At 34.1% G+C, this 27,968-nt stretch overlaps 1 protein-coding gene across 1 annotated transcript; it reads right to left on the reverse strand.

Annotated features, from left to right (window-relative positions):
* Window positions 1-542: 542 nt before the first annotated feature.
* LOC124369968 (tetraspanin-13) lies at window positions 543-27,968 on the reverse strand. The gene is made up of 7 exons (XM_046828201.1): window positions 27,543-27,968; window positions 24,397-24,564; window positions 20,756-20,854; window positions 11,765-11,887; window positions 8,389-8,508; window positions 5,368-5,458; window positions 543-949 (listed from the first exon to the last, which is right to left on the reverse strand). Exons 1-6 carry the CDS (start codon window positions 27,600-27,602, stop codon window positions 5,384-5,386), a joined length of 645 nt encoding a protein of 214 aa, XP_046684157.1. The 5' UTR covers window positions 27,603-27,968; the 3' UTR covers window positions 543-949; window positions 5,368-5,383.

Here is a 27,968-nt window from a genome sequence, read left to right on the forward strand (position 1 = left end):
CTCAACATGGAAAGAATAAAATCAGTCCCATGACAAGTCAAAATGGTTCCGAGGAATAGAAGTTGCCCGAAGGATGGGACTTTTCGAGCAGAACAATTTTTTTTGTAAAGTACAAAAATTACTTAGTTTAAAGTTAGAATTGCACATTCCCCCCAATTTTCGAATGGTATAAAATTATAGTCAAACTTATATTGCTTCTTTTACCTGTAATAAAAGAGTAATCAAACTTAACAGATCCAAAGTCATTAAGGAATTAATTAACTAATGGATTAAACAAATGTTTAAAATTAATATTTTAAGTCAATAAGCGATTAGCACATATTGGGTTTCCAAAGGGAAATTTTAAGTTGACCTAGTAGCTTAAAACAATGGATGTTTTATATATATATATATTTTCACAGAATTAATACACACACACAATTATATATCTCAATTCTGTGAAAATGTTGATAAGAAAACAGCATTACATGATTTTCCCTCTTTTCCGAATAACTTATTAAATGAGCAGAAATTCAATAGGAAGTTACTTCCAAGACAAAACGTAAAATATGACATCATTTATTGCACATTGACACAGTCGACTACATTTACAACTTATACACATAATAAATTACATCAGTGACTAGTATATTAGTTATTGTACATCAAAATATATGACTAGCATTACAATAAATCTGATTTATAGTCTTATTCATTACACTTTGTAACATAAATTCAATACAAAATAAACACAAAACACTAACACTAAAAAGCTAACTACGAATATAGCAGTTTACACTTTTGAGAAACTAAAATGAATGTATTCTTGTTTGTTGTTGACTTTACAAACACGTGACGAAGCGAAGGGAAGCGTTGCTCTGTGAAGGACGAGTGAGATCTGATGACTAGAGAAGTGGAGAGAATCAAGCTGACGTGGCATCGGTTGTGCTTGGAAAACCTGATATTCTCTCTGAAATATAAATTACCGTCAGTAAATCTTAGTAAGTAACTTGAGGGATCTGTACCTATAGTAAAAAAAAACCATACTATACTGATTATAATAAATTATAATATAAAACATTACGACAAAACAATCATAACTCCCATTATGTTTGATATGACTGAGTTAAACACCCACTTCCAGTAAAAGTGGTGGTATCCGTTAGATAAATTTGCCCATCTTAGCCATAAATAAACATTCCCGTGAGTTCAGTCCTAAAGTATTAATAATAGTTATTTAGCCAATCATTTCTTTCAAATATTAATCTTAACAAATAATCCAGTAAATAATATAAGTAATTCCAGTCTATAACTTTTTGTTTTTGATCATTCAAACCAGTATTGAAGTCGCATGTGGTGCACCTTCTGGTGAGGCAGTTTTTATTTTATTAAATATTGTTTCAGCTTAAAGCTAATATCTTGAGGGTTCGTGGTCAACTTTTCGTGGTTGTAATTTTTTATGGCAGTTTCTTCGTAGTCAAGATCATTTTGTAATTATCAGCACCCGTGGGGCCAAGAATTATCAGCTAAAGGGACGTATTTATATTACAAAAATTATTTAGGGAACTTTGAAATGTGAAGAAGAAAATGTTCAGGATCAGGGCTATTAACAGGGTGGCCACTCAAAATCTCTTTTCTAATTTCCGTTTTTTTTTTTTTTTGTAGAAAATATCCGATTCTCTAATACCTATTTTTAAACCAAATAAACAACTGTAATACTGTAACAAATGTATGTCGAATGCAACAGTGTATTTTCAGAAAATGCCACGAAGCTGTAGTGGTCTAGTGAATTTCATCGCTAATGATATGGGAGACTTTTGGTGACGATTCATCGCTACCACCTATTTCAAGCTCCCAAATTTTTATCTCTGTGTCATTCAATGTATCATCAGACATCACGTATATCTAATAATTTTCCTTTCTGTGATGTTTGGAAAAAACATGTATCCAATTTGGAAAGATAAAGAGAACAATCCAGTACCAACATAGTGCTATCACGGGGCAGGCTGCAGTCCAGCATTGAGGGTGAGAGGTCTGCACATTTCCAACTGTCCGACCGATCGTCGTGTGTGCAAAGAAGTCGTTCAGACGAATAGTTCAACGGAGAACTAATTTACATGTCCACCAGCCATCGTCCAGCTAATGTTGTTCCTGTTACGAAAACTGTTATGTGTGGTAGATTTTGCCTACTGGCTGTTAAGAAGAGTTTACAATGGCAAGTAAAGTTACGAGAGAATTTGCACAACTACTATCATATAATGTGAACAAGATAAGCAATTTTACTCGTGAGGACTGTCAAAAGTATTTGCTACAGCTGTTTACGCTGATTGTTGCGGAAATCAATACCATCAGTTCACACACTGCAACGTTTAAAATTGAAATTTCAATTGCCAACATGGCTCTCTAGTTCTTGCAAACAACTGTCAGACATTGGTTGTAAGCAGCACTCACGAGATCTATTGCACCAGTTAAGAATAGTGATTTTTACTCTCAGACACAAAACTTTTTGCCAGGAGCAATCTGTCATAGACCATAAAGGCCTTGGCTGTGATACGGGTGGGAGGTGAGCGATAGAGCAACGTCTTAAAGTTTATTGCTCATAAGAAGAACGCTCAACATTACCCATGGGTGAAAGACGTGAGCGGCAAGGTACCATGGAACCACACCATATGTGCCACTGATCCGCTGCTAACTCCAGACATTACATTTTTCTCCTGCCACTCAGTCTGTCTGCAGGAGAGTTCTACTGCAAAAAGTGTCTTATCTCTGGTGTCTGGTTAAAATTCAACTGAAATTCTGGTGTACTCAAGAGACTGGGTTCTATCTCTTATCAAACTGACAAACAGATAACAATATTCACCGAACTGAACTATAAGCCTGTTTATATGGTGAACAGTGTACATTTTAGGCCTGTGAAATCTATCTAACACACGTGTTTTCAAAATGCTATTTTCACTCAAGAATAAGAGTTGGTCAATTTTGTTGTCTGAAGGCCCCCTTTCAGTGAATAAAACTAAAACACAAAAAACCGCTTGTATCGTAGCCACTACCGCTCTGCTGCTTACAGTTTATCCTAGACCTAAGATGATCGGTCGGCCGACTTTAATTGTCCAGTGGATTAACACTACATAAGTAGAGTTAACTGGCATTAAATGGGGCTCGCGAACATATTTCGATCTTCAGACCACGGGCCACGTCGTGTAAAATACGTAAGTTTCAAGATTTATTACGTCCTGATTCAAGATGTCGTTTAAGTTCATAGAGACAGAGAAATTGTTTTTGAGATTTTCCCAGTTCTACAGCAAGACTCCGGTTTTTTTCTGGTCTGTTACATTCCCAACTTATTCCCGGTTTTCTGTTTGTGTGGCCACCTTGATTAAGACAAAATTTTCTAAATGACGCTGTGTCAGTCTATAATATTTGTCTTTGGAAAAGTGTGCATAAATTATTGTTATAATAAATGATTGTCAGCTCTGAAAGGCTGAGAGTATACACTCCCCTGCACTTCACTATAGTTTTAAAAGGATAAATAGCAAATTGTGTATACCACATCCAAGAAGATACATGGAACATTCTTTGCTCTGGCACTTCTCGGCAGGCCAAGGCATCAAGTGACTGGTGCACAAAATGTTTTTATTATTTGTTTTATTGAGTTTCTACTAGTCAGTGTTAAGTGCTTGAAAACCTGTTACTAAGTTACATTTAAGCTCTGACCTATATAATTTGACGTATGTTGGGGACATTATTATTTGGAAAGCGGCTATCCAGAGTTTTCGGTTATCCAAAAAGTACATTATAAGAACTAGATTTAGTGACAGGACATGGTCACCTGAGGAAGCATCTTCACAGAGTCGGTATCCTCGGGAGGATCGACTCTGTAGAATGTGTGATGAGCTGAAGGAAACTAGTGAATAACTGCTCTTTGACTGTCCTGCAATATCAAGAGAACGGTATGCCATCATTGGTAGTTTGAACAAGGGAGGCGAATATCCTCAGGAGGACCTGATCGGTTGTTTTCGGCGGTTTGCAGAACTGCTGAAACCGTAGACTGGTCGGCCTCATGGTGTGCTTTCGGGGTGCGAAAAAGGCCCTTGAGGCTTAAGTGCATGGCAATAGGCCACCCATAGAAGAAGAAGTGTTGTGTATACCATTATTGCGGTGGTGTTGTTGATAATTTCTGCGGTTGTTATCTGGTTGTAATCTTATTGTCAAACACTTGCTTTGTTGTAGCTATGAAGTATTTGTTTTTTTCTTATATTACGAGCATACAAAAGTTGCATTTCATGTTGTCATTACGTTGTTTTTCCATACGAAGATTTACATTACTTTTTATGTTGATGAGTACATATTCATGCTGCTGATCGCGTCTCGATCTCCACACACAGGATATGCCCATGTGGAGATCATTTCCTGTTTTTGCATGTATGTTGAGATCTTTGTAACTATGAGAGAGGAAATAAATAAATATTCATTATTACTTTGCTTTTCATAAACGAATAGGAAACATTCTAAGGTGAATAGAGAATGCGGACAATAGTTGTAAGAGTATACATGTGTGTGAGGCTTCTCAGTTTTCAGATATCAGTATCAACTAGGAGCTTCCAAATACATATCAAAAATATGCTTGGTTCATTTGAATGACCAATGACTCGAGTATTTTGAGTACATCCATGTTTGGGTTGTTATTTAAGGTATATCTACTAAAAAAATTTTCAAACTGTAATAAAAGGGACAGTAGATATTTACCTAATACATAACTTAATTTGTTTTATTTTAATTATAATATAGATTATTCTATATACAGCTAAGGGGCCAGTAACCCAATAATATACAAACATTTTGAAATGTAACATTAAATTTTATCCCAATTACATGTACTACCAGACCTGGGAGTTTTGGTGTATAGAAGTGACTAAATTGATGTACGACAGAAAGTTCCAGTTACAAAAATATCTTTGTAGCAATCAAGGTTTTGATGTATTTTAATGAATTTCACAGAATGATGCTATCTGGAAAAGATACGTTGTTTTGGATGGAGAATGCTTTAATAGCCTTTTTAAAAGGCATACAAAATGAAAAATTTTAAAACTAGGTAAAAATTATTGTATTTTAAAATTTCTCATCTCTGCTGATTTTTTATTAACTAGAAATTAGGAACTTGTAAGAATATTTTTTAAAATTAACATTTAAATAGTATTTATAAACTTTTACATTTTGATGTGTACTATGTTTATTTATGACGTCTAGTGTGATCATGTAAAGTTATATGATAAATTAATATCTGTCTCTGAATACGAACACAATCCTTTTAGAATTTTAATGATACAGGAGGAGAACTTAATTCACTACAAAATCATGCACTTAGAGATATTCTCTGCTACATCTTACCAAAGTCATTTAATGGTTAAAGGAAAGCACTCGGATTGGCCCGAGGGTCCTTCTGGTTGCGATAGCGAATGGTCAACCACACTCCAACAAACTGAAAATAGAGACAGTTGTAAGTGAAACCAACAATCTGAACAGTAAATTTTACAATAGTTTATACTGTTATAAATCATTTTGCTTTATGGTAATCACTGTTAGCTAATAGAGCAACAAACCCTCAAAACTCAGATCGTTGCTTTTTTCTTTTTTCGTGAAAGAGAGAGTAAAATAATAGCTCTTCCTAATACTTGAAGTGAACTGTCTAGAAACCCGACTTCTATTCTTAATTATGTGTTGAAGATACACAGTTTTTGTAAAATGTGAGCCAAAATTTCGAGAATTGTTTAATCAGATTTGAATAACCCTTTCCAGACGAAATTCGGTCACTACCCGGGTGGCATACTACACCATATTTCATTGACGTGTGAGATAGGTTTGGCAGCTTCCACTGGCCATGTGTTGTGCTGCTATCTTTTGGAAACAATTTGAATTATTTGAGACAATACTGCAACTGTTTTTATAAAGGTTTATTGACAAGCGACAAAAGGTTTAGTCTGCCGATGTATAGAAACTAATCCTGCTACTATCAACCGGTTTCTTTGATCTTTTGTTTTGGATTTTATTCAATTGTAAATATGTGGATAAATAATGTGATTAAATAATATAGTTAGTTTTGGGCCTCATTTTCATCCGGTGCAAAATTGAGACCGAGAGAACATCTCTTACAGATTACACTAGATTACGCTGCTGGGTAAACCAGACCGGCTTCTTTTGTTGTCTAGGTGTCCGATGTGGAAACGATGTAAGGCGCTTGCATAGAACATCTACGTCATCGACTTATTTTTGGATCTCTTCAGATCGACATGGACTCCAGGATTCCAGGAGTCAAGTCTGTGATAGTGTTTCACTAAGTGGATGGTGAAAAGCTTTCAAATCATCAGATCTTAATCACCAGTGAGTAGAGCACAATATTTCTTTAAAGTGCAACAAGTTGAACTAAATCCATATTGTAATGCTCTGGTTAAAAAGACTCCAAAAACATAGTGTTTCCCTTCAATACTTGGTACAGCACCATTTAAAATTAAGTTAAATTCTGGGCAAAGTGGTGAATATATTTATCGCATTTTCTGTATTCTGGATTGTACACATTTATAAACACCGACATATTTATCCCTCCATTGTGACCATTGAGACATTTCGATAATTTAGATCTTTCTCGTCTAGGCTTTTTAAGATTGCTTCGTGTAAACCTTCCCCAGTTTTCCCCAGATTGCTTGTCTAAAAGCTAATAAGCTTTCATTAATTTCAAGCTTTGTTGGCATTCCTGCATTACCTTCAGATTGAGTCACATATCTAACAATGTGACTTAGTTGGTCATCATACTTGCATAACAGATCAATAATTGACAAAAAGTTTCCGCTTCTTGCTTGACCTATTTTTTGTGTGTGACCACTAAAGACAATGTAATTTAACGATGCAAATGTTAAAGTTACATTTACAATGCGATCCAGAACCTTGACCCATATGTTTGTTTATTTTTTAAGCCTGAATGCCATTGATAATCAACAATCAACAGTTGTTGTTTTTTCATATATTAAACACTAATGCATGCATGCATTCAAATAAGTATTGCTAAGTTCATGTTTTATTAATTTGTTAAAAGGCCTTGTCAGTCTAAAACGCCCAAAATCCATGCTGAGGATGTACTTTTTTGTCTGCAAAAAGCCAAAGGGTCTCATAGTAGACTGAATCGTTTTTAAAGAACAGCGTAGCCACTTACGCTTTAATTTCAAATAAGATTTTGTGTTTTTTTAGAAGTACTTTACAGAAAATGGTTTGCTGTCTTTACATGAATCTTTAGGAAACTGACAATTTGGCTCATACGGACCATTTCTTGTAACAGTTTTATTTTTCATTTCATTGTGTAGCTCATTAGGAAAATTTGTTGAAGTCTGTACGATGCTTTTCTGAAATATCCAACATAAAAATTATGTTTGCTAGTGTTATTACTAACATCTAATGTCAGGTTTTCAAGTATAGTTTGACTCACGGACCGTGAAGGATCAGCTGACTTTGAACGTGTATGTATTCAATAAAGATGTGTTTGGCACTGAGTCATCAGTGCTGGTATCGCCTTCATTGAAATTACTGTTGGTAGACCTACTTATTAACTCATCACTATGATGGGCAGAACGACTATCACTACATTGACTGATTGAAGTTGAAGGTTGAAAAAAAGAATATATTTTAACTAACTTTGATTCGGCTGATTTGATTTAACTGAAATATCTTTTCAGAGCTCCACTCAAGTGGTTGTGTTGTGTTTTGAAAGATTTCACTGTGTAAAAACGAATTGTTTAATGCGTACAATGTATAAACAAATTAAGTATTTTTGCTGTAAAAACACAATAATCGATATACAAGAATTTCATTACTATATAAAAAATAAAACTAAACAAAAAATGTCAGTTAAGTATTTTTAGTCTAAAAATGAACTTAGTTAATGAATAATTTCCAGATTAGCAGAGTTAATTCTTCAGTATTTCTAAATAATTTTCTTGTCTCACATGGCACACAGGCTTCCCAACTACGGGCCCGGGTGTCGGGTTAAAGATATAATAACAATTCCTAAAGTAACGTATGCAAGATACATTAATAGGGCAGACAATATATTACGCTATATTTAAATCAACATCCAAACTAACAAAAATAAGGGATTTTAAAAAAATCATTAAATGTACGAGTCTAAACAAGTATTTTGCTAATGCTTTCATAGGATCGGCCCTCCGTGTCTTTTTTATGCTTGATAAGAATATTAGAATAAACTGGTTGTGAAAAAAGAAGAAGATGGATATGCCAGAAATGCATCCAATTAAAAGAGCAGAGTTTTGAATAAACATGCTGTGGATGGAAAATAATACGTCACGGCAACGATAGAGCTATGACGTGAGACTATAACATCGGACAGTATAATCAGAAGCTAACCTCAGTGAAGCTGAAGAACAGTCCGACGCCTCCACACAGCTTGAATCCGTAGTCGATGGCTGACTGAAGTTGTTTCATGCACGGCAGGCACCGGCAGTCCGAGAGAGAACAGCATGCACTCTGTCAACAAATCATTCCGACAATCATACACTGGAGATCGAGTCACGCTTCAATCAATATTGAGTTTAGCTTTCTGCGTAAAAACAGTGGAAAAGGTATTTATTTGAAAACTTTTTTAGTTTTGTTGAAAATAAATATACATATATTATTCTATGGTACTTAAATGTAATAATATGGTCATTAAGAGATTTGAAACCAAAAGTGTTTTATTAGTATCTAGTACAAAGCATGTACATGATTTATGAAGTGTGTACCGTTATTGATAGTCTTGAAAATAAAATTCTGTTGTGGTATAATAGTCAGATTTAATTAGAAATAAACAATGTATACGAAACAAATTTTATTTCTAGTTGTGATGAAAAAATACAAATAAAACAAACACATTTCGAACAGATGGTACTAAAATGTAGCATTCAACAAAGAGGTATCTCACGTGGTGTTGCAAACAAGGAAAACATTGTAAAGCAACATATGACGCTTCAAAAGTAATAAAGATTATTTTACATCAGGTTGACATTGACAAGGTATGGTCATGAATTTATTAAGTACTATGGAATATGGATAATATCTATGGAATGTATTTTTATGAATATGTTTTAGCTTACATGTAGTACTATTCCATATCATATACTTACAGAGCCAGTTAGTTGGTTTGTGTGTGATGTGAACCTTTAAAAGCAATTTCACAAATTGTTTCAACATTTCCTCATGTCATGTTTTTAATATCATTTACTTGTAAATTGCTTTCATCACACCTGCAACGAAATTAGTTGCTTTTTTTATCAACTGTGGATATTGAAAACTGCATGTTACTGGACTAGACCCAGAAAGATAGTCAGTATTTCCACAAATATTATAATATTATTTATTCTGATCCTAGTAGCACTGATGGTATACCGCTCATATCAGTAGTACTTATGCTTTTGAAATTAGTGTATCTTATTAATTTAGTTCTTTTTGTATTTTTAGGAAAAGAAGCTGAGAAATTCTTCTTCATCCTAAAAGGATATTAGTGCTGCTATTAGAGTGACAGGATATTCTGGATAGGTAGATTTGGGGGTAGGGGCTGCCTCCTGTCGAGATCCATGAGGAAGGATGTTGGTCACTAATCTCAGTCATGTCTCTTTTAAGAAGGAGAAGCCAGCTCTGTACCAGCCTCTCTAGTCAAAGCAGGCAGGGGGGTGGTACACCCTATGTCTAGACTAGCAACATACTTTAAAGTAAAAAGTACAGTAAAATAAACATGTCTTATTTTGCAAGGTGAAGTTAGGGCTAAGAAGCCTTCTCTAACTACCTGGGGACCCACGGCTTAAAGGTGACTTCCGAACCACCACCAACGGCCGGGCAGGCGGGCTGCTTGCAAGGACAGGATCGCTCAGCGGTCACCCATCCAAGCAGCAGCCACGATCGACGTTGCTTGATCCGGTTATCTTGCGATAACCGTTGTACCCGCTACACTGCACCATTAGCAAACTTTAACTTAGGGAGCCCTACCAACTCCAACAGTCATCTCCCGCAGTAGACTTGACATATAGGTCTACCCTTGTACCCTAATATCTCAAGATTTGTGATTAGTGATGTGCCGCTTCTTGACATACTAAGGTTGCACCGATTTAGGTGACACATTGGATTTTGCTGTGCCCAGTGGTCACTAACATCACTAACTGCAAATGTCGAGATTCTGGGGTTCATGGGCAATTCGATAGGTCTAGTCTACTTTGGGAGATGACTGCTGGAGTTGGTGGGGATTGTTCCCTAACCTCAGAGGTTCTCGCTAGCCTCAACAAGGGTGTGCCACTCCCTGCCTACTTTGACTGGAGCGGCTGGTTCAGAGCTGGCCTCCCCTTCTTCTGGGGAGACATGACTTTGAGATGTAGTGCCCTAATTCTTCCTCATGGATCTCGATAGGAGGCGGCCCCTACTCCCTAACCTTACCCATCCTGAATATCCTGTCACTCCGGAAGCAGTGCTAAGGTTCTTACAGGATTACGTGCAATTTATAAGCTTCTTGTCCTAAGAGAACAAAAAAAAGAAGATAATTATCTAGTGTTAAATGATTCAAACTTATTCTGTCTTCAACTTTATCAAAGAAGCTATATGTATACCTTCCAACCTCTGCTAGTTCCCATTCTCGTTGCCACTTTTCATAACCTCTCTTTTCACCTCCTGTGCTGATTCTAATCTTTTTCCTTTTTAACTTTCATCAAGTTTATTTTTTCCTTTACAATGACTTTTAGTGGAGGAGTACATAATGCTAATGTGGACATAGTTCTATAAGCCCCAGTTATTGCAATAAGAACAAAGCAACAACGAAGAACAGCGAAAAAAGATAGGATTTTTTAGAGTAACAGATGATAAAGTATCATTTGGTGATGGAATGTTGGCAATATGAAAAAGAAATAGTAAAAATAATTTGCAACATCACCATGATCAGTGACTAACCCAGTTTTGGTTTCTAAATTTACAGCTCTCTTCTTCTTTTTTTATGATGAAGTGATGATTACATAAATTCTTGAAACATTGTTTTTCAGTTACTTTTATTACAGTCAACCATGGAAAATTCCATAAAATACCTAAGGTTTTTTCCATTGCAAATTCTTTGTCAAAAATGAACTTTAAACAAGACTGGTGTGTTAAATATTATTAACCTCATCACATACATCTACATTCTACAGAGCCTTGTTTATATCAAAGAGAATCTGACCTTGTTTAGTTTCTTAAACTAAACAAGGTCAGATTCTCTTCACACACACCTTGGAAATTCTGTACACTCTCATAATACCAGATCTGCATATCTAATTGATGTGAGATACATTAGGTTAAACAAGTCCCAACATAGCTCTGTCTACATTGGTACAAATCTTTTTAACAAGTTACCTCATAATGCCAAAACAGTGTGCACTAAGAACTTTAAGTTTTGGTTAAGTGGCTCAAAATGAAAGCTTTTTATTCAGCTGAAGAGGTGTACCTAAATGATTTTAATGATAATGAATTTTACAGTAATTTTAAACTAGTTATAAGGAAATTTTTAACTAGTTATAAGGACATTCTAATTTAGTTCTAAGGAAATTATAAACTAGCTATAAAGAAATTTTAATTTAGTTATAAGAAACTAGTTATAATCAAATACGACAAACGATGTAGCCTAATTCATGCCAATCCTGTGACATTGTTAATGCTTGATGTGGGACAACAATAAACATTCTTGATGTGAACCCAAAAAATTGAAATAAATTCAAAATAATTGGGACATTACCACATGCTCACACTCGGGATGTCCCATGGGATCAGTCGCGTTGTGGATCTTGTCATCAAAACCACAGCAGTTGAAATCCTTCTGCACCTCTTTCTTCAGGTCCATGCTGACGGTGCGCCAACCCTATACATAAGTATAATTATTCCATCTTTCAAATAATTTCTACATTAGCTAAATTAATATTAGTAATGTATACAGTATATCATATAAATGAAGGCTAAAAGCAACTGGAGGATACAATTTATAAGAACCAATCAAAATAAAAGTAGCCATCAATATAAACTGTATAATTAATTTTTAAGAAATACAAATTTATTAGTAATTTAATAATTAATACATTCACTGCGGACTATTCACAGTTTTGGCAAGTTACATGATACTGTCCGGACAGTTGATCTACAAGCAGTTCTTTCGCCTTTTACATGCTACAATCTTACCGCAGATCTCTGAACATTTTCAAACTTGTTATCTATAAAATAACTTACTTTCTGGTAGCTCAGTTTGGCCTGAAAATGCAGAACTGTCTGGACAGTATCAGTGAACCACATAGACATAAGGCTCCTTACAATGTCCTTTGTAAATACAGGTGTTATTTTTCATAGTCCCCTCTAAGAATATTAAGATTAGTTCATTTCCTAAGGAATGGTGAAATGTAAAAATACTTTACCTCAATATTCAAGGTCTCAGTAATAAGGTAACTATTTTGGATAGTTTCCTATCTGATTTAAATGATGCTTATATTGTTTGTCTGACTGAGCATTGGCTATGTTATAGCGATATACTGTTTTCTTTTCCAACAGGGTACCATTGTGCTGGAGCTTTCAATAGGTCCAACCATATTAGAGGGGGTTCTGTGGTGTTTGTCCATAACTCTTTGCAGACTAGAGTTTGTGACATAAGTAGATATTGCTCGGAATTACACTTTGAGAGTTCTGCAACTTTTATTGATGAACTGAATATGATAGTAGTAGCTGTCTATCATTCACCAGCTTGGTGACTCCGATATCTTTTTGGATGCATTAGATAACTTACTACTTTTTCTTTCTAACTGGAGGGGATTACTCTGTGGTGGTCGGTGGTGATTTAAATTACAAATTTGACTTAACCACTAAAAATGGACCTGCCTCTGCACTACAAAAATCTTCTAAGACAGCACAACTTCCTTTATCTGAACCGTAATGCCACAAGGGGCAAAAATTGCCTGGATAACGTTTTTATAAATAACAAAAATATTTCGAGTCATGTCTCCTGCAAAATTATGGATTTTCCCTATTCTGATCATAATGGTATCCTAGTAGACATAAATAAATTCCTAAAATATAACAGTGGTCCTCATAACAGTGTCAATAATTTTAAAAACTATTTTGCCTAAAAAATCATTAGATAGTATTGTAATAACACTAGCCTCATATGACTGGGATAAATTCATGACCCAGCATAAACAATGTGATGCAGTTACATTTTTCAATAATTTTTTTTTCAACCATTATAAATGTATTATTTTATTTTAAAAAACTAAAAAAATCAAATCGAAAAAATTATAATATATCAGGAAATGAGTGGTATACCTCAGATTTGTCTGAAATGAAAAGTAAATCTTATATACCTTCATAAAGTTGCAAAAACATGATACCCAGTTATGGCAAAGTTTTTTAAAATCTAAAAAAAAATTACAGACAAGCTATTGCCTTAGCAAAGCAACGCCATAATGAACATTTTATAAATACAAGCAAAAATTAAAATGCAAGGCAGCCTGGAAAATTATTAATAGCAACAACTGTTTTTTCCAATGCCAGTGATGATAAGCCCTGGCATTAGTCCCTGAACATTTTCAAACCACTATTTCATAGACTCTGTTCTCAATATTAAAGCCAACTTAGACAATGCAACAATTTCTGCAAGTGATTTGTTAATAAAAAGTAATATCAATAAACCCTCTCAGTCTTTTCAGTGGGCTAAAATAACATCAGATCATATTCTAAATTCAGTTCAAAATATGAAAAAAAACTCTGACAGCTGTGACGTTTATTGTATGTCTAATAATATGATAAAGCAAATAACCCCTCACACATTTTATCTCCATTGACACATTGCTTTAACCTTTGTCTAAAAGATAGTTATTTCCCCGAGGAGCTGAAAATTTCAAGAGTTTGTCCGGTTTTATAAAAAAGGACTCAAAAATAAACCAGAGAGCTACCGCCCGATATCCATTATTCCAATTCTTGGCAAAAACTGTTGGAGGCTCTAGTGCATAAGCAAATTAGCAATTATCTCGAAACTAAACAATCTTCTTAGCTCCGTGCAATTTGGATTTAGGAAAAATTGTTCCACTTTTCAAGCTCTAGATAAATTGTTGCGGGATGTGTCTCTGGCTTTGGAGGATAAGGCCTTTGCTCAAGCCACTATGTGTGACTTGAGCAGGGCTTTTGATTGTGTAAACCATAATGATCTTATAAGGAAGTTGGCATATTACGGTTTTGGTCAAATGCCGATTTTATTTTTTTGAGTCTTACCTTAATAACAGAAAACAAAAAGTTTGCATTGAGGAAAGCTGGTCTCATGAAGTAATCGTGAAGTACGGAGTCCCACAAGGATCCATACTTGGACCTTTGCTGTTTTTTAATTTGTATAAATGATCTGCCTGCTTCAATTACAGCTTCAACCATCCTTTATGCAGACGGACACTACATTTTTTAAATATTAGCAAAGATTTAAGTGAACTTAGTTTAATTTCAAAAAAATTCTATTTCAGATGCTTCAAATTGGTTCACGAGCAATGGTTTCTTATTGAATGAATCAAAAACGCACAATATTATTTTCAGTACGAGGACAGTTGACAGTCGTAACTTAAACATTAGTCTCTCAGACAATGTAAAATTCCTAGGAGTATACATTGATAGAAACATGAACTGGGACTCTCATATTACGTATATTTCTTCTAAATTGTCAAGAGTAGTTTACCTCCTTAGGCGACTAACCTTTTTCTGTTAGCACCGACTATGTCAAAAACCGCCTACTTTGCATTTTTTTCAATCAATACTTAGATATGGGCCTGGTTGCATGGGGCAATGGTAGTAAGATCAATGACATACTGATCCTCCAAAAAAAAAGGCCATAAGAATTATATCCAAATCATCTAGCATAGAACACTGTAAACCGCTATTTAGATTACTAAACATTCAAACTGTCATAAACCTGTATCTATTTGATTTAATTCAATATATTTTCCAAAATCCAAATTTAATAAAGCCCATTGGTTGATACCCATTCCGCACAATACAAGATGCAAGAATTTATCAAAAATAAAATTTAATAGATTAAGTAAAACTTTAAAGAGTCATCAGGTACTTTCCCTGAAGGTATATAACCATTTGTCACATTTAATCCCAAAGTTTGACAAAAACACTTTTCTTAAAAAAATATTATTTAATGGCTTTTGGAGAACCCATTCTACTCTGTAGAGGAATTTTTCTCCAATAAGTCTGTTTTGTTTTAATAAGATTATGTTATGTTTTCAATACAGATCCATCGATGTAACTACAGTGGTACCATTGTTATTTACTGTATAGTTCTTTTGCATTGCCAAATAATGTAAATTATATTAAATTACATTAAGTGCATTAATGCTGATATTGTTGATGTAACTGTGTTGAAACTTTTAAACTTTTAACTTTTAACTATCTATGTTGGACTTGGCTACCAGAATGTGCTGTATTTATGACTTTGTCTATGATCATGAGATTTATACGACAATAAAGTGATTTTGATTTTTGTTTTTGATTTTGATTTTGATATTAAAATTACTCAAACAATATTTCTCTGGGTTGTTTCTGTGTAGAGTAAATATGCCATGCTGCGCTGTTGTATGCTATGTGTGTGATCACTGTTCCGACAATTACGTTGTTTAGAGATCTGTCACATTTCTGATCCTTTCGGATATCAGGTGTAACAACTGGTAAATAATTATAATTATAGTTCTACTTAAGAATTCATACATTTTATAAATACTACCTGCACTATTATTTTAGATGAATATTCTTCAAACTTGCTATAACTATTTGTTAGTAAAAAATTCAACACAGAATAAGGACATTTACAAAAAACTTATTTTATGGTTTAGTTTTAAATTTCTGCAAACTCGTATCATACTCATTCTGCGTGTATTTTGTTTCATACTTTTCTACCAATAAACATAGGCTCCTTTTTCAAATGATGTCATTCTGTGAACATGTAGAACAGGTAAAAAGAACTAAATCGAAGATGTTTATTGTTCATAGGTTAAATTGAAAGGATAAAGGTTGACAATAAAGCTGTGGCTTCAAACATGCTATGACTCTTAGAGAATTTATTTTAAAGAGTATTAACATTGTGAATGTGTGTGTAACAAATGCCTTTGTTCACTTGGATTTGTTTCAGTATATAAAACTACTGCAACTAATTTATTTTATTAATACAAATTTATAGAAGTACAAATATTTTATTTTGAATAAGTATTTATGAATATCCATTAATGAATTTTACCACTCTATGCTGAACCATTTTTATTTTCTTTTGTGTTTATGTAATTATTTTTACTGTATTATTTCTTCATTTAATATTAAGTGCAAAAATGGAATGCACCAAACCTGGTTCGTTCTACTTTTCTATGATCAAGTTTTCTTGACAACTTTTAACATTGCTAAATTATACACATTTTTAAATGATTTTGTTATGAGAAATATCACTGTGTAGAAACATTTATTTAAAATAAATTATCATGCATAGATATATCACAAACAGGTAAGATATACTACTATGTAAGTTTTATCTTATTGGTGTACTCAAATAAGTTGTACGAAAACAATTAAAATGTGAATACAACAACGTGGCATTGGTTTCTTGCTCTGTGACTTGACACAACAAATTATTTTCAAGATGAGATTAAAAAAATGCCAAAGCACTAAGGAAAAATTCGTTTATAAGTAAGAGATCGATTAGACGTAAAATTATCTCATATTAGGTTTTCTATTACAGCCAAGTACCTTCGAAAAAGGTACCTGGGTAAAAGAATTTCACAATTCAACAGTTTTTATTTCAAAGAGTTTTAATTTACCTGTCTAAATAGTGTGGTAAACTGTGCTTATTTGGGAATTCTTAATACGGTCGTCAATCAAATCAACAGCCTCACAACACTAGCACAAAGTATAAGAGGAAGAAACTGGCACGATGCTTGTTTAAAATGTTTATGTGCTAAGTGATGGTATCATTCCAGCTGGTTAAATAAATAATTGGCTCAGCTTTAGCGAAGCCTACCACTCTTGGGCCTTGAAAAATTTCCTTTCGGTCAATCTGCCTGTTCACAAGATATCTAGAAAAAGAACTGACCTATAGTCTTGAAATTGTGCATGAAGCTTCATTCCTATACGAGCAACACTGAGTTCGGTGATGGTGCATGTCACTCCAAAGGATTTGGCTGTGTTAGTGAATATTTTTACATTGGTTTTATGGATAATAATGATGGCAATGAGAAAATAGCAGAATAAATATATTTGTAAACAAACGCCTATAATTAATTTAAAGATGAGATTCATTAACACATGTAGCCTAACTATCCCAACACATACATCATTTCATAGTGATTTGGTGTATAGACTTTTGTTATTTAAACACCGATATTAACCCAATTTAATGAACAAACAACTGAATGTGTTGTGTGGCAAGATGTGTTGAGAGAGATTTCATGTGTAGACATGGATTGAAACATTTGGCATGAATTTTCATTTGTACAAGATGCGTCATATAATGTGTCATTTTCGTGTCACCTTCTTTCTATCATGGTTGCCTGTTTGTCTGTGGGACATCTCGAGAATGGAAATGAGCTACAGATTAAGACAACTACGAGAGATTGAAAGTTACCATTTAAGAGTCTGTATATAATTTGTTGACGCTGATTTAACATATATTTACGTGTTTGACAGTTGGTTTTAAGTATGACAATCTGAGCAAAATATAATCTGGGAAAGAAATTATAATTTCATTCCAATTCATCTATTTTTCTGAATAGGTATACATTTTATACAATATATACATCTCAGATGTCAGAAATTAAAATCTTAATTTATAAATAAGGAACTAACAATAAATCGTTTGACTGACAGACTTACGAGCTACAGTGGTTAAAATTGATGTTCTACAGTCTCAGGTAGAAAGGAATTCACCAATACTTTAAAATTCATTTTTCAATAAATACTTTTTCAAAGCTCATTTAAAACAACTCTCTGAGAGTGCAAGACAGTGTGATGGAGTGCGGAGGTTACTTCATGTCTGATGGGGAATCTGTGAGTTTCTCGAACAGTATGAAGATCCTGAGTTTTTTCGGTCTAAAAAGTATTGTTCTATAAATGTAAAGAGAAGTAAAGGTTAAAATTCCACGTGAACGAAAGACTCCTTTGCAAGAATTTAAGAGTGGTTATCCATTAATAATTTGGTGGATTGCTCATTTTTTGTTCAAGTAAGCCTCTGGATCCATGGGGTAAGCTTCCCCATACTTCAATTCTGTAAAAAATAACAGAGGAAGAGTAACCATAATAAACCATTAGCAATGCATCCGAATGTAAAAGAGGATATAATTTTCTGAGGGCAAAACTGCTTCGACTCAATTTGTTGCAAAGCTGGAAAATGTGAAGCAACCATGTTAAGTTGTCATCGACTGCCAATCCCAAGAATTTAACTGAAGAGCTCTCTGTTATACCAAAGCCTTAGTGATATTATCATTGGATTTTTATTTCTAATCAAAAATTGAATAAATTAAGTATTATTTGCATTTAATAATGGATTATTATTCAACAACCATGTTTAAAATGATGAGATCAATTCAGAGACTCTGGATTACAAATCATGCTCTGTACCACCGAACAATAAGGTGGTGTCATCCGCAAACATTACGGATTTTGACAGGGGTAAACTCTGGCTTACGTCATTGATATACACAATGAAGAGCAGAGGCCCCAGAACACTGCCCTGGGGCACATGAAACATAGATTCTACAAACTCAGCTAGTTCCACATACTTCAACAAACTGATGACGTTTTGATAAATAGGATTTGAACCAGGAGAGTGGCAATCCATGCACACCAATTTTTAGAAGTTTATCGCATAGAATGCTGTGATCTGCCCAATCAAACGCCTTGCTGAGATCACAGAAGACTCTCAGAGCAGGCTCCACTATACTCAAGGTTGCAAACTATTTCCTGCAAAAAGTCAGTGATTACATGAATTGTTAATCGCCCGGTTCTGAAACCATATTGGTTTGGAACGAGGAAGTTGAACTTGGTTAAGGGGACTAGAAGTTTGTTATAAATGAGTTTTCCAAATACTTCAGATATGGTGTAGAGTATACATTTCGGGTGGTAATTATTTATGTCACATTTATCACCTTTTTTGGCACAACTTTTGGCAAACCTTGAAAACATTTGGAAGTATTCCCAAAGCTATTGAGTCATTGAAAAGAACTGTTAATGGTGTGAGAATAGTTTTGAAAAACCGCTTCAAGAGTGAGCTAGAAACTTCATCAATACCCGAAGAATTTTTTGATTTTAAAGAAGGTATTGCCCGTTCAACCTCCACAGCTGAGATAGGAGATAAATACGAGTTTACAGGAGAGTTATGTTTTGATTGTGATTGTATAGAAGACATGGAAGAATGTAGCTTGGAAGTACTTGAAAAATTACTGTTATAGATGTTTACGACTGGAACTGAATTAAGCAAGACTTCTTCATTTGACAACAGAGGAAGTGACGGATGATGATAAGAATCTTGTGTTTCCCTTTGTACAATATCCCACACAGCCATTTGTAAGCAGTCTATGTCTTGAATTTCATGATGCGTGTTTTTTTCTCCTCATTCATATTTTTAACCCTTTTCATAATATCTTATTTCAACCACCACCAAAACTAGTGCGGCTGATGACTGACTTCTTTCTTGGAAAACATTCCTCTATCGAATTCAAGAAAAACAAAGTTGTGTGCTTATACAGTGCAAATTTATTCTCGGCTCCTACACTAAACTTTTACTAGTATGTTTGTTTACTAGAGACTCCCTGAAGATGCTTTGGACAATGAAACATACGTTAGAAAGGACTATTATACTACAAAATTAATTTAGATAATAATCATGTAATATAATTATAATTATGTTTAAATTCATTATCATGAATCAAAAGAAGTCTTAACATTCTTACTACTGTTGTTGTATTCCACTGTTTGCAGGCATACAACTAATACTACCGGTTATATATGAGATACTGAGAATGTTATAGTAAGACACCAGTGGGTATACTCGTATACACAATTAGTTCTGGGGGGGGGGGGGTGATGTACTGGGTGGTATAAAATTAACATTAAATAATAGGGCTCAGAAATCTTTCCCTGAAAAATTGTTGACCTTTAAGACCTTACAAAACAAACTACTGTGTGAAATTTTAATGTTCGTTTCTCAGAATTTGGGGGGGAGCATTTGGCCCCCCTGAGCCCCCCTTATTTATAAGCCTGTGTTAGACATTACACTAGCTGTAGTGGATTATGGTAAAAACTCTCACAACTGGACAGTTCTTGTCTGCAAGTGTACAATTTCGTAATACTACCAGTTACATAAACGGTACAGATTGTTACAATCATATTTGATATAGCACGTATTTGTGTTATAAGCAATGAGAAATTGAGTGAGTTACATGGATACTGTACAAAGTATAAATTGGCCAAAGTACTGTGATTAGCCAGTCACAAAAATTAACTCTGTCTCGCAGAGCGTGATTTCATTATGGTAGAAAGTCTGTAAAGCCGTAACTTTGCCTCATATAAACAAAACTGTGTAATATTGTATCTGAAAGTATGGGTGTGTCTAATTAGTGGGCCTTTATAAGACTGATCGTAACTAGCGTTTTTAAGTAGCTACATAAACTTGCGAGTTGGTTGAATATAATGATTTCCAGAGTTGCAGGTGCACCTCACTTACCTCTTCGGCCAGCTGCTCCTGCTCTTGCTTGTCCACGGCAAGGCAGGCACAAGCCACACTGAACTGTACCAGGAATATGAGGAACAGGATGATCATGTACTGTAACTGGCTCAGGAAAACAGCTTGATCTCGTCAATAGGTTCTTACTACTACTGGTTAGTTACAATGATCTCCTCAATAGGTTCTTGCTACTACTCGTTAGTTACACTACCTCACTCACTGTAAAAATGCTGGTGGTAGAGGCCCTGGAAGATATATATACGTTACAGTGACACATAGAATATGGATTTTCTCACAAGTATCGCCTTATCTCTCTTACACAAATTCATTTTGCTTCCTCACCTGACAGTTATCATCGGAAAGATGTTGCTGCAGTAAGCTAATTCATCATTAAATAATTATGAACTAATTAACTCAAAATATCAATTAACTCAAAATATCAACACTGTCGTTCACCATTGACAATTCTCAGTTGACTACTGTTGTTCTACCTGATTAGGGACTTGTGTTTTGAACTCATATTACAATTCTTCCCTGCACTTCTGCTTGCAGGAAAGGAATAAACTCCTCAATTTACACTTGGTGGGAGAATCGATAGAGGCGGCCATGTTTATACGACTGCATCTCAGCCCCAACTGACTACTTGAACTCGGCAGTGACAAATGTTGTAGCGGGGAAGATGCGCGATTGACTACTGCACAAACCGCAGACCTCCACTTGTATCACTGCCATGGGGTGAGATCGGAGGTTGAAATAAACGAACCTCGTAATATCCAGCATTTACTCGCTTTCAGGAGGTGATACTGTGATCCAAACCTCAGAGTCCGCTTCATCCAAAAATGGAGACAGATTATCAATCTGGTACCTTGCCGGCAGGACTCTTTAGTCTATCATATTCAGACATAACTTGCCATATGTAATTTTTATTAAAATTTAGTGTTGAGTTTTAAAAAGAAAATAATAATTATTGAAAACATTTTTGACAAAGATACCTAACTAAAAATTTGAAATTGTTTTATTTTGACTAAAATGGCTGACATATGTTTGGAATATGCTATACCTTTTTATAAGCAGAAGTTTTGTAATTTATATTAATAGTTTGTAAAATAATTGAGATTCTATTACTATTATGCAGCTTACATACTAGTGCTGTTTTTTCACAAAAAACAGCACAAAAAAAGTTGTGGGAAACTTTTAAAAAGTGCTGTTAAACATACTTTATAAGCAAATTCGAGACAATATTTCGAGTAAATATTTCTGCATCATAATGTAATAATAAAAGAAGAATCACAACTTTTTGTATCAGAAATTTTAAAATTGTAACAAGTTGAAGTAATAAGTTAACCCATTTATATCAACATATACATAAGCTACAGAGATTTACTTGTTAGTAAAAAAAAGAATCCTATTTCAATAATATGTACAAAGTTGTTTTATTTGAATTTGTATAACACAACCTATAATTGAAATAACAGTTGTTAGATTTTCAAAGTTGCTGAACATCTAACAACTGTAAATTTTACAGTTACAAAAAATTCATACATTAGGTAGTGCAGTCTCTTCACAGTAAGGTTAGTATTATACCTTTTTCAACCAGACCTCTATTTTGACTCCTAATGGAGTAGGTAAATAGAAATATGTCTGATCTTTAGTGGTCTAGAAAATGTGAGTGAAAACCAATAGAATTACAAATCAGACTTCCCTTTGAAATAAGTATATGTTGTCCACCACACTGTCATACTCCTGTATTGCCCATCATTGTACAATTTGGCCAATCATCAAAACATCATATATACTGGTTTAGTTAATAGGAGATGCGTAAAGTAACAAAATAAAATAAAGTTAAACCAGTCAATTTATGGGCGTAAATTAAATTTATCTACTTGGCACTTAACTTATATTGTGACTTTCAATCTCTTACCTCTTACCAAGCGTTTGACTAATATATCTGTAAACAATACTTCCTTAACAAGTGTTGTTGAATGATTATGTCCGCTAAAACACATAACCAATTTTGTTGTTGTAAAGTTATTTCTGCCGTATATATATATATATATATATATATATATATATATATATATAGCAAAAGCACTATGTGTGTATATATATTTGTAATTTCATAATAGTGAGATGGCTACACAATGTATGACAAAAATACAATTCAGTGCTCGGATCGGTAATTTGCATAAAGCTGATCAGCTGTCACCGGCTAATAGATGTAGCAGATACTCGACGATGCTCAATCATAAATATAGAAAATAGCGATAATCTGTTATTGGGTTGATTGATATATCTCGGTAATCGGTAATCAGCTTACTGCCAATCAGCTGTTGTCTGCAAGTAGACATGCTCCAATGCACAGACATGACCATAGGAGAAAGGTTTTTGTAATCAAATACTGTTCATAACAATACAATACTTCCTTACTTTGACCACCTATCTCCCATGTTTCCATCTACCACTACTAGCCCAACGATGTTACTTTAATACAACAACTCATCTCAAATCCTTCATCTGATTTCCTCCTTCATTCTTTACCAGTATCGATCTACCACAAAACCCACTAGACGATGTAATACACAAGCTTATTTTCCAGTCACAATGATTTAACGTTTATTAGTTTAACAAAACGAAATTTTCATTTTCTGCTATGTCGCTGGAATGGAAGTGCTAGAACATGAACATGACTTTTGTGCAATAGTTAGTGACATGGGTAATCCGGCAGATTTTAGACTTTCTCTATCAATCCAAATATCCAAATCTTGGTTGCAGATTCGATGGATTCAAAATTTAGCTTTGACAAATTACTAATATACACAAAACTTATTTCAATAGCGAGCCTTTGACGAATGTATTCGTGAAGCTTTTACTGTAACAAAACTGTATAAACATATTTTATATATTAAGTGACAATAATTGACTCTAATTATAATATTCAAGTAAAATATAAAGCGAAATTACAAAAAACATCTTTCCACCCAACTGAAAATAAATGAAGAACGCTGAGTTTTCCTTCAATGCTTGAGAAGGATAAAACACTTCGGTTTGGCTAACCATTCATACTCAATATTTGTCCTATACTGGATAGGTATAAAACATTGTATCCTCTTGTTTTACTGAGTCATAGCATTTACTCAAAATCTCAACTTGTTTTAAATGCATCTAATGATCTTGGTTAACAAACATGTTTATTTCTTTTTTACAAAAAAGACAAAGTTAAAAAAATTAAAACACTAAATTTTGTAAAGTAGTGTGTTTTACAAACCCCTATACAGACATTTTTATGCATATAGCTCGTACCTTTAAAATAAAATGTATAGCCTATGGACACCTTGTAAAGTTCTGTGACCAAAAATAAATGAGTAACTGGTACATTTTTCTTATAGTACGATACTCAAAGACAGCCGGGTCTCAAATGCCAATGGTTTAACAATGATTTCTGGACCATCCGTGTCCGGTGAGTGAATTGCTGACAAAGAGAGGATTTTAACACGCCACTAACTATGTGGTAACTGCAGTACCCATTGAATCACATTGCCCTTTTACAGGGGAGGAGTGTATTCTAGGTTGAATCACATGTCACAAATACAATACACTTTTTCAAATCTGTAACAAATACATATCTCTAGCATAAAGGATACGAAGAAGAGCATGACTTGGTTGTGCTTCACTGCTCCAAACAGTCCCAAGATTGATACGAGGATGAGGAACACACCGCAGCCCAGGATGCCACTGACTATCGGAAGGTTGGTTACTTGTGCTGACGCTCGACCGTAGACTGCTGCCAGAATCAGGATGAAACCCACTGCCTGTTAAACAGGAAAAACAGACAAAACTGATAAAAATTTAGAATTATAAATTACATTTCATATGATAATGGAGAATTAAAAAATCAATAAAATTGTAATATCCCCTCTCGCAGATGATGTTTTATATATATATATATATAAAACATTTGATCATCATTAGTTTGGTAAAAAAGTTCTTCAATTGCTATTTAATTTTATGAAGAAATTATATAAAAGTTATGAATCTTTTGCAATTTCCAAACCAACGTCTCCATTATTGGATTGTATAACTACTTGTGCTAACTGTTCAACATTTATTGTTTGCTATTAACTATGCCTGCTGTATTCGTGACCACGCAGACATCTATTTCCTTTATGGTTAATGCCATGGCAATGCCTGTGTGGCTGCTAACATGTATCAGGAAAGGTATCTGAATACAGTATACACAGATTTCCGGTTACAGCGTTTTTATAAATGTTCATCAGGCTTTATTAGAAGGCAAAATACCTAGTGAACAACATGGAGAAGAAAGACATAATTTGGATAGCTCTAGTGTCTTGATGATGACCATCACTGCCAGAATGGGCTTGTCACGATCTGCAAGCTACAGGATATTACAGAGACAACAGTAGCCTACTATCCATACCATTTGCAGACTAAACTTACTTATGATTATGCTCCAAGGGAATATTTTTGTCTGAGGATGTTTGAAAAACATAGAGAAGATCACTTGGTTTTTGAACAAGATGCTTTATTGTCAGATGAAAGCACATATAGGAGAGATGACTTTGTAAACGTATACAACCTACATTATTGGGCAACTGAGAATCCTTATTTGACCACGGGAAGATTGATTTGTGGGCAGGTATTTTAGATGGCCAAATCATCAGACCTTATGAGTTTCAAGATAATGTCAGATGGTGGACTTAACTTGAATTTTACCTAAAATGATTTTCAAATTCTTTTGGCAACACTGCCCTAGACAGTCTGGCGGTTTATGCGTTCAATCAAGCAGGTACCGGTTGCGGTAAATATACAAAACCTGCTCAATTAAATTGATGTTAAAAATTGAACATTTTAAATAGTGGTTTACAAAATTACAGGTCTAAAATAATGACTTTAAGAGTTTAAAAACAAGACCAATGCTGTAGCCTATTTTTATTTACCAAACGGTCAAGGAGAAAGATAAAATGGTAAGTTATTAACAATTTTTTTATATAAAACTTAATTCTAAAATATGCTAATCGAGAACAGTAGACTACATTTGTAACTATCTCATATAAAAATGTAGTCTTTATCAGAAAATAAGTTTCTGAGTTATGAATGTTCAAAGCTGCAGTGTGGTTGAAATGTGCCATAAACTAGTACCTTTTTCATTGTCATTGACATAAAAAACTGTTATTGTTAGCAAATTATTTACTTTATTTGTCTAAACACAGAAATAACCAACCTAAATTTTAAAGTAACTCCCATTATTGGAGCTCTTCTAGTTAGTTTGTAGTTAGATTTCCAACTCAGGTATGTAAACTTTTTGATTCGAGAGTAGGCCTATTAATTATAATAAATTAATATTAGCTATTATTTCTCTTATAAACTTGCTAAGTGCTGATTGGCCATCCTAAATTTGGCTGGATAGTATTTACTTTATCCCTGTTACTTAAAATAATTTAAATCCACTTTTAACCATTTAGGTTAGTACCATACAGAATTTAATAACATATTTAAGGGTGTAATTTTGATTTGTTAATGAGAGGTACTATATCGAAGGTTTTTAATTCGTTGACATCCTTCAGCATGGAGCAACACCGATGCTGCTACTGCAAGCACATATTGTTGGCCTGAGGGATTACTATCAGAATGTTTTAATGACTAGTTTTTGTGAGGTCTCTTTTAAATATTTAGGGCTCCCCACACCTTAGTTATTGCTATTTATTTTTCTATTCAAGTTCCAAGTATTTTCCATTTAAAAAATAAAAAATTATGTGAAGTGGGTAAAGTGTATGTTTACCGTTTAGCTTGATAATTATTGTAGAAGTTAAATGATGGTATAGTTTCTGACTAACCAACATTTAATATATTTTACTCTGATACTAGTTTATAAGACACACTTCGCAAATTAGGTTATGTTTTGGATGATAAGTGTTTAATAAATGACTAAGATAGCAATATTAATTAAATGCAAGTGGGGAAAAGCCTAAAAACAAAACAATAACATTATCCTTAAAGGGAAAACTACTTCTTGTGTAGGATGGAATGCTCTCGGGTAGGGTGGTGGTTGGTCCTTGAAAATACTTAAAATGTGACTAGGATACTACTTATTTAAAAGTGAGGAAAGGTCGAAAAAGCTAAAAAAAATACATGCCCCCTTAAGGGAAGGATATCTCTCTTCATTAGGTTGTTAAGAGCTCAGGTAGGCTCGATAGTTTTCAAGTGTAAAGCGATAAACTCTCAGGTAGGGTGATAGGCTCTCGGGTAGGGTAGTAGGCTCTCAGGTAAGGTGGTAGGCTATCGGGTAGGGTAGTAGGCTCTCAGGTAAGGTGGTAGGCTATCGGGTAGGGTAGTAGGCTTTCAGGTAAGGTGGTAGGCTATCGGGTAGGGTAGTAGGCTTTCAGGTAGAGTGCTATGCCCTTGGGTAGGCAAGATAGTCTAGTAGTTAGGTTAGGTAAGCCTCTTGTTACCTTTATGAACAACACAATGTTTATTTACTGTTAAATTCTCACAAGCTTTTTCTGCAATAAGTATTTGTTAAAATATAAGTATTTTATGTCTAAATTAGGGAGATTAAAACATTCCCTACATTGAGGAATGACTACCTCGTGCAGAAATTTCTCTTATTAGGTCATTACTCACTTATTTATTTAATATTGATATCCTGACACTTCTCACTACTATCCATAAAAAATCAACAAATTACGCCAAGTTGGACTTGTAAACATATAAATTTACTCTATAACATGCCTCTAGGTTTACTTCTAATTTATAAAATGCTACTACTTACTATGTATAAAACATTAAGTGCTGTTAATGCATTCTTTGAACAGGTGAAACCTCCACACATTTTTCTTGATTAAAATGCTAACACCAAAATAATGAAAACTTATTATCGGTCTGACAAAGAAGTTAAGCCGGCTATGCTGATGAGCAGCACTTGATATTTTACAAAACAGAGTTCACTGACATTTATTTGATTTTTCACTTGTCTTTGATACCTTCTATACGAAAGATTAAAATAAACGTAAGAATTTATAGGGTTGTCAACAGGGCTCAATTAAAATTTAATAACAATAGAACTAAGAAATGCATAACAATCAACAAAGAATAAAATCATAAATTTGTTCAACCTAACTATACCTCCAACATACAATAATTTACACTCTGATAGATAAACTGACAGCGACGCCGACAAGTGACAGAAGATTCTAAA

The sequence above is a fragment of the Homalodisca vitripennis genome, chromosome X (genome assembly GCF_021130785.1).
Source record: "Homalodisca vitripennis isolate AUS2020 chromosome X, UT_GWSS_2.1, whole genome shotgun sequence".
NCBI lineage: Eukaryota > Metazoa > Arthropoda > Insecta > Hemiptera > Cicadellidae > Homalodisca > Homalodisca vitripennis.

Coding starts and splice junctions, on each gene's coding strand:
- LOC124369968 (XM_046828201.1), bottom strand. CDS start 27,602: ATGTGTGGAGGTTTCACCTGTTCAAAGAATGCATTAACAGCACTTAAT. Junction 11,888..20,755: donor AGGAGCAGCTGGCCGAAGAG/GTAAGTGAGGTG, acceptor ACTTATGTATAG/GGTTGGCGCACCGTCAGCAT. Junction 8,509..11,764: donor ATCCCGAGTGTGAGCATGTG/GTAATGTCCCAA, acceptor ATTTGTTGACAG/AGTGCATGCTGTTCTCTCTC.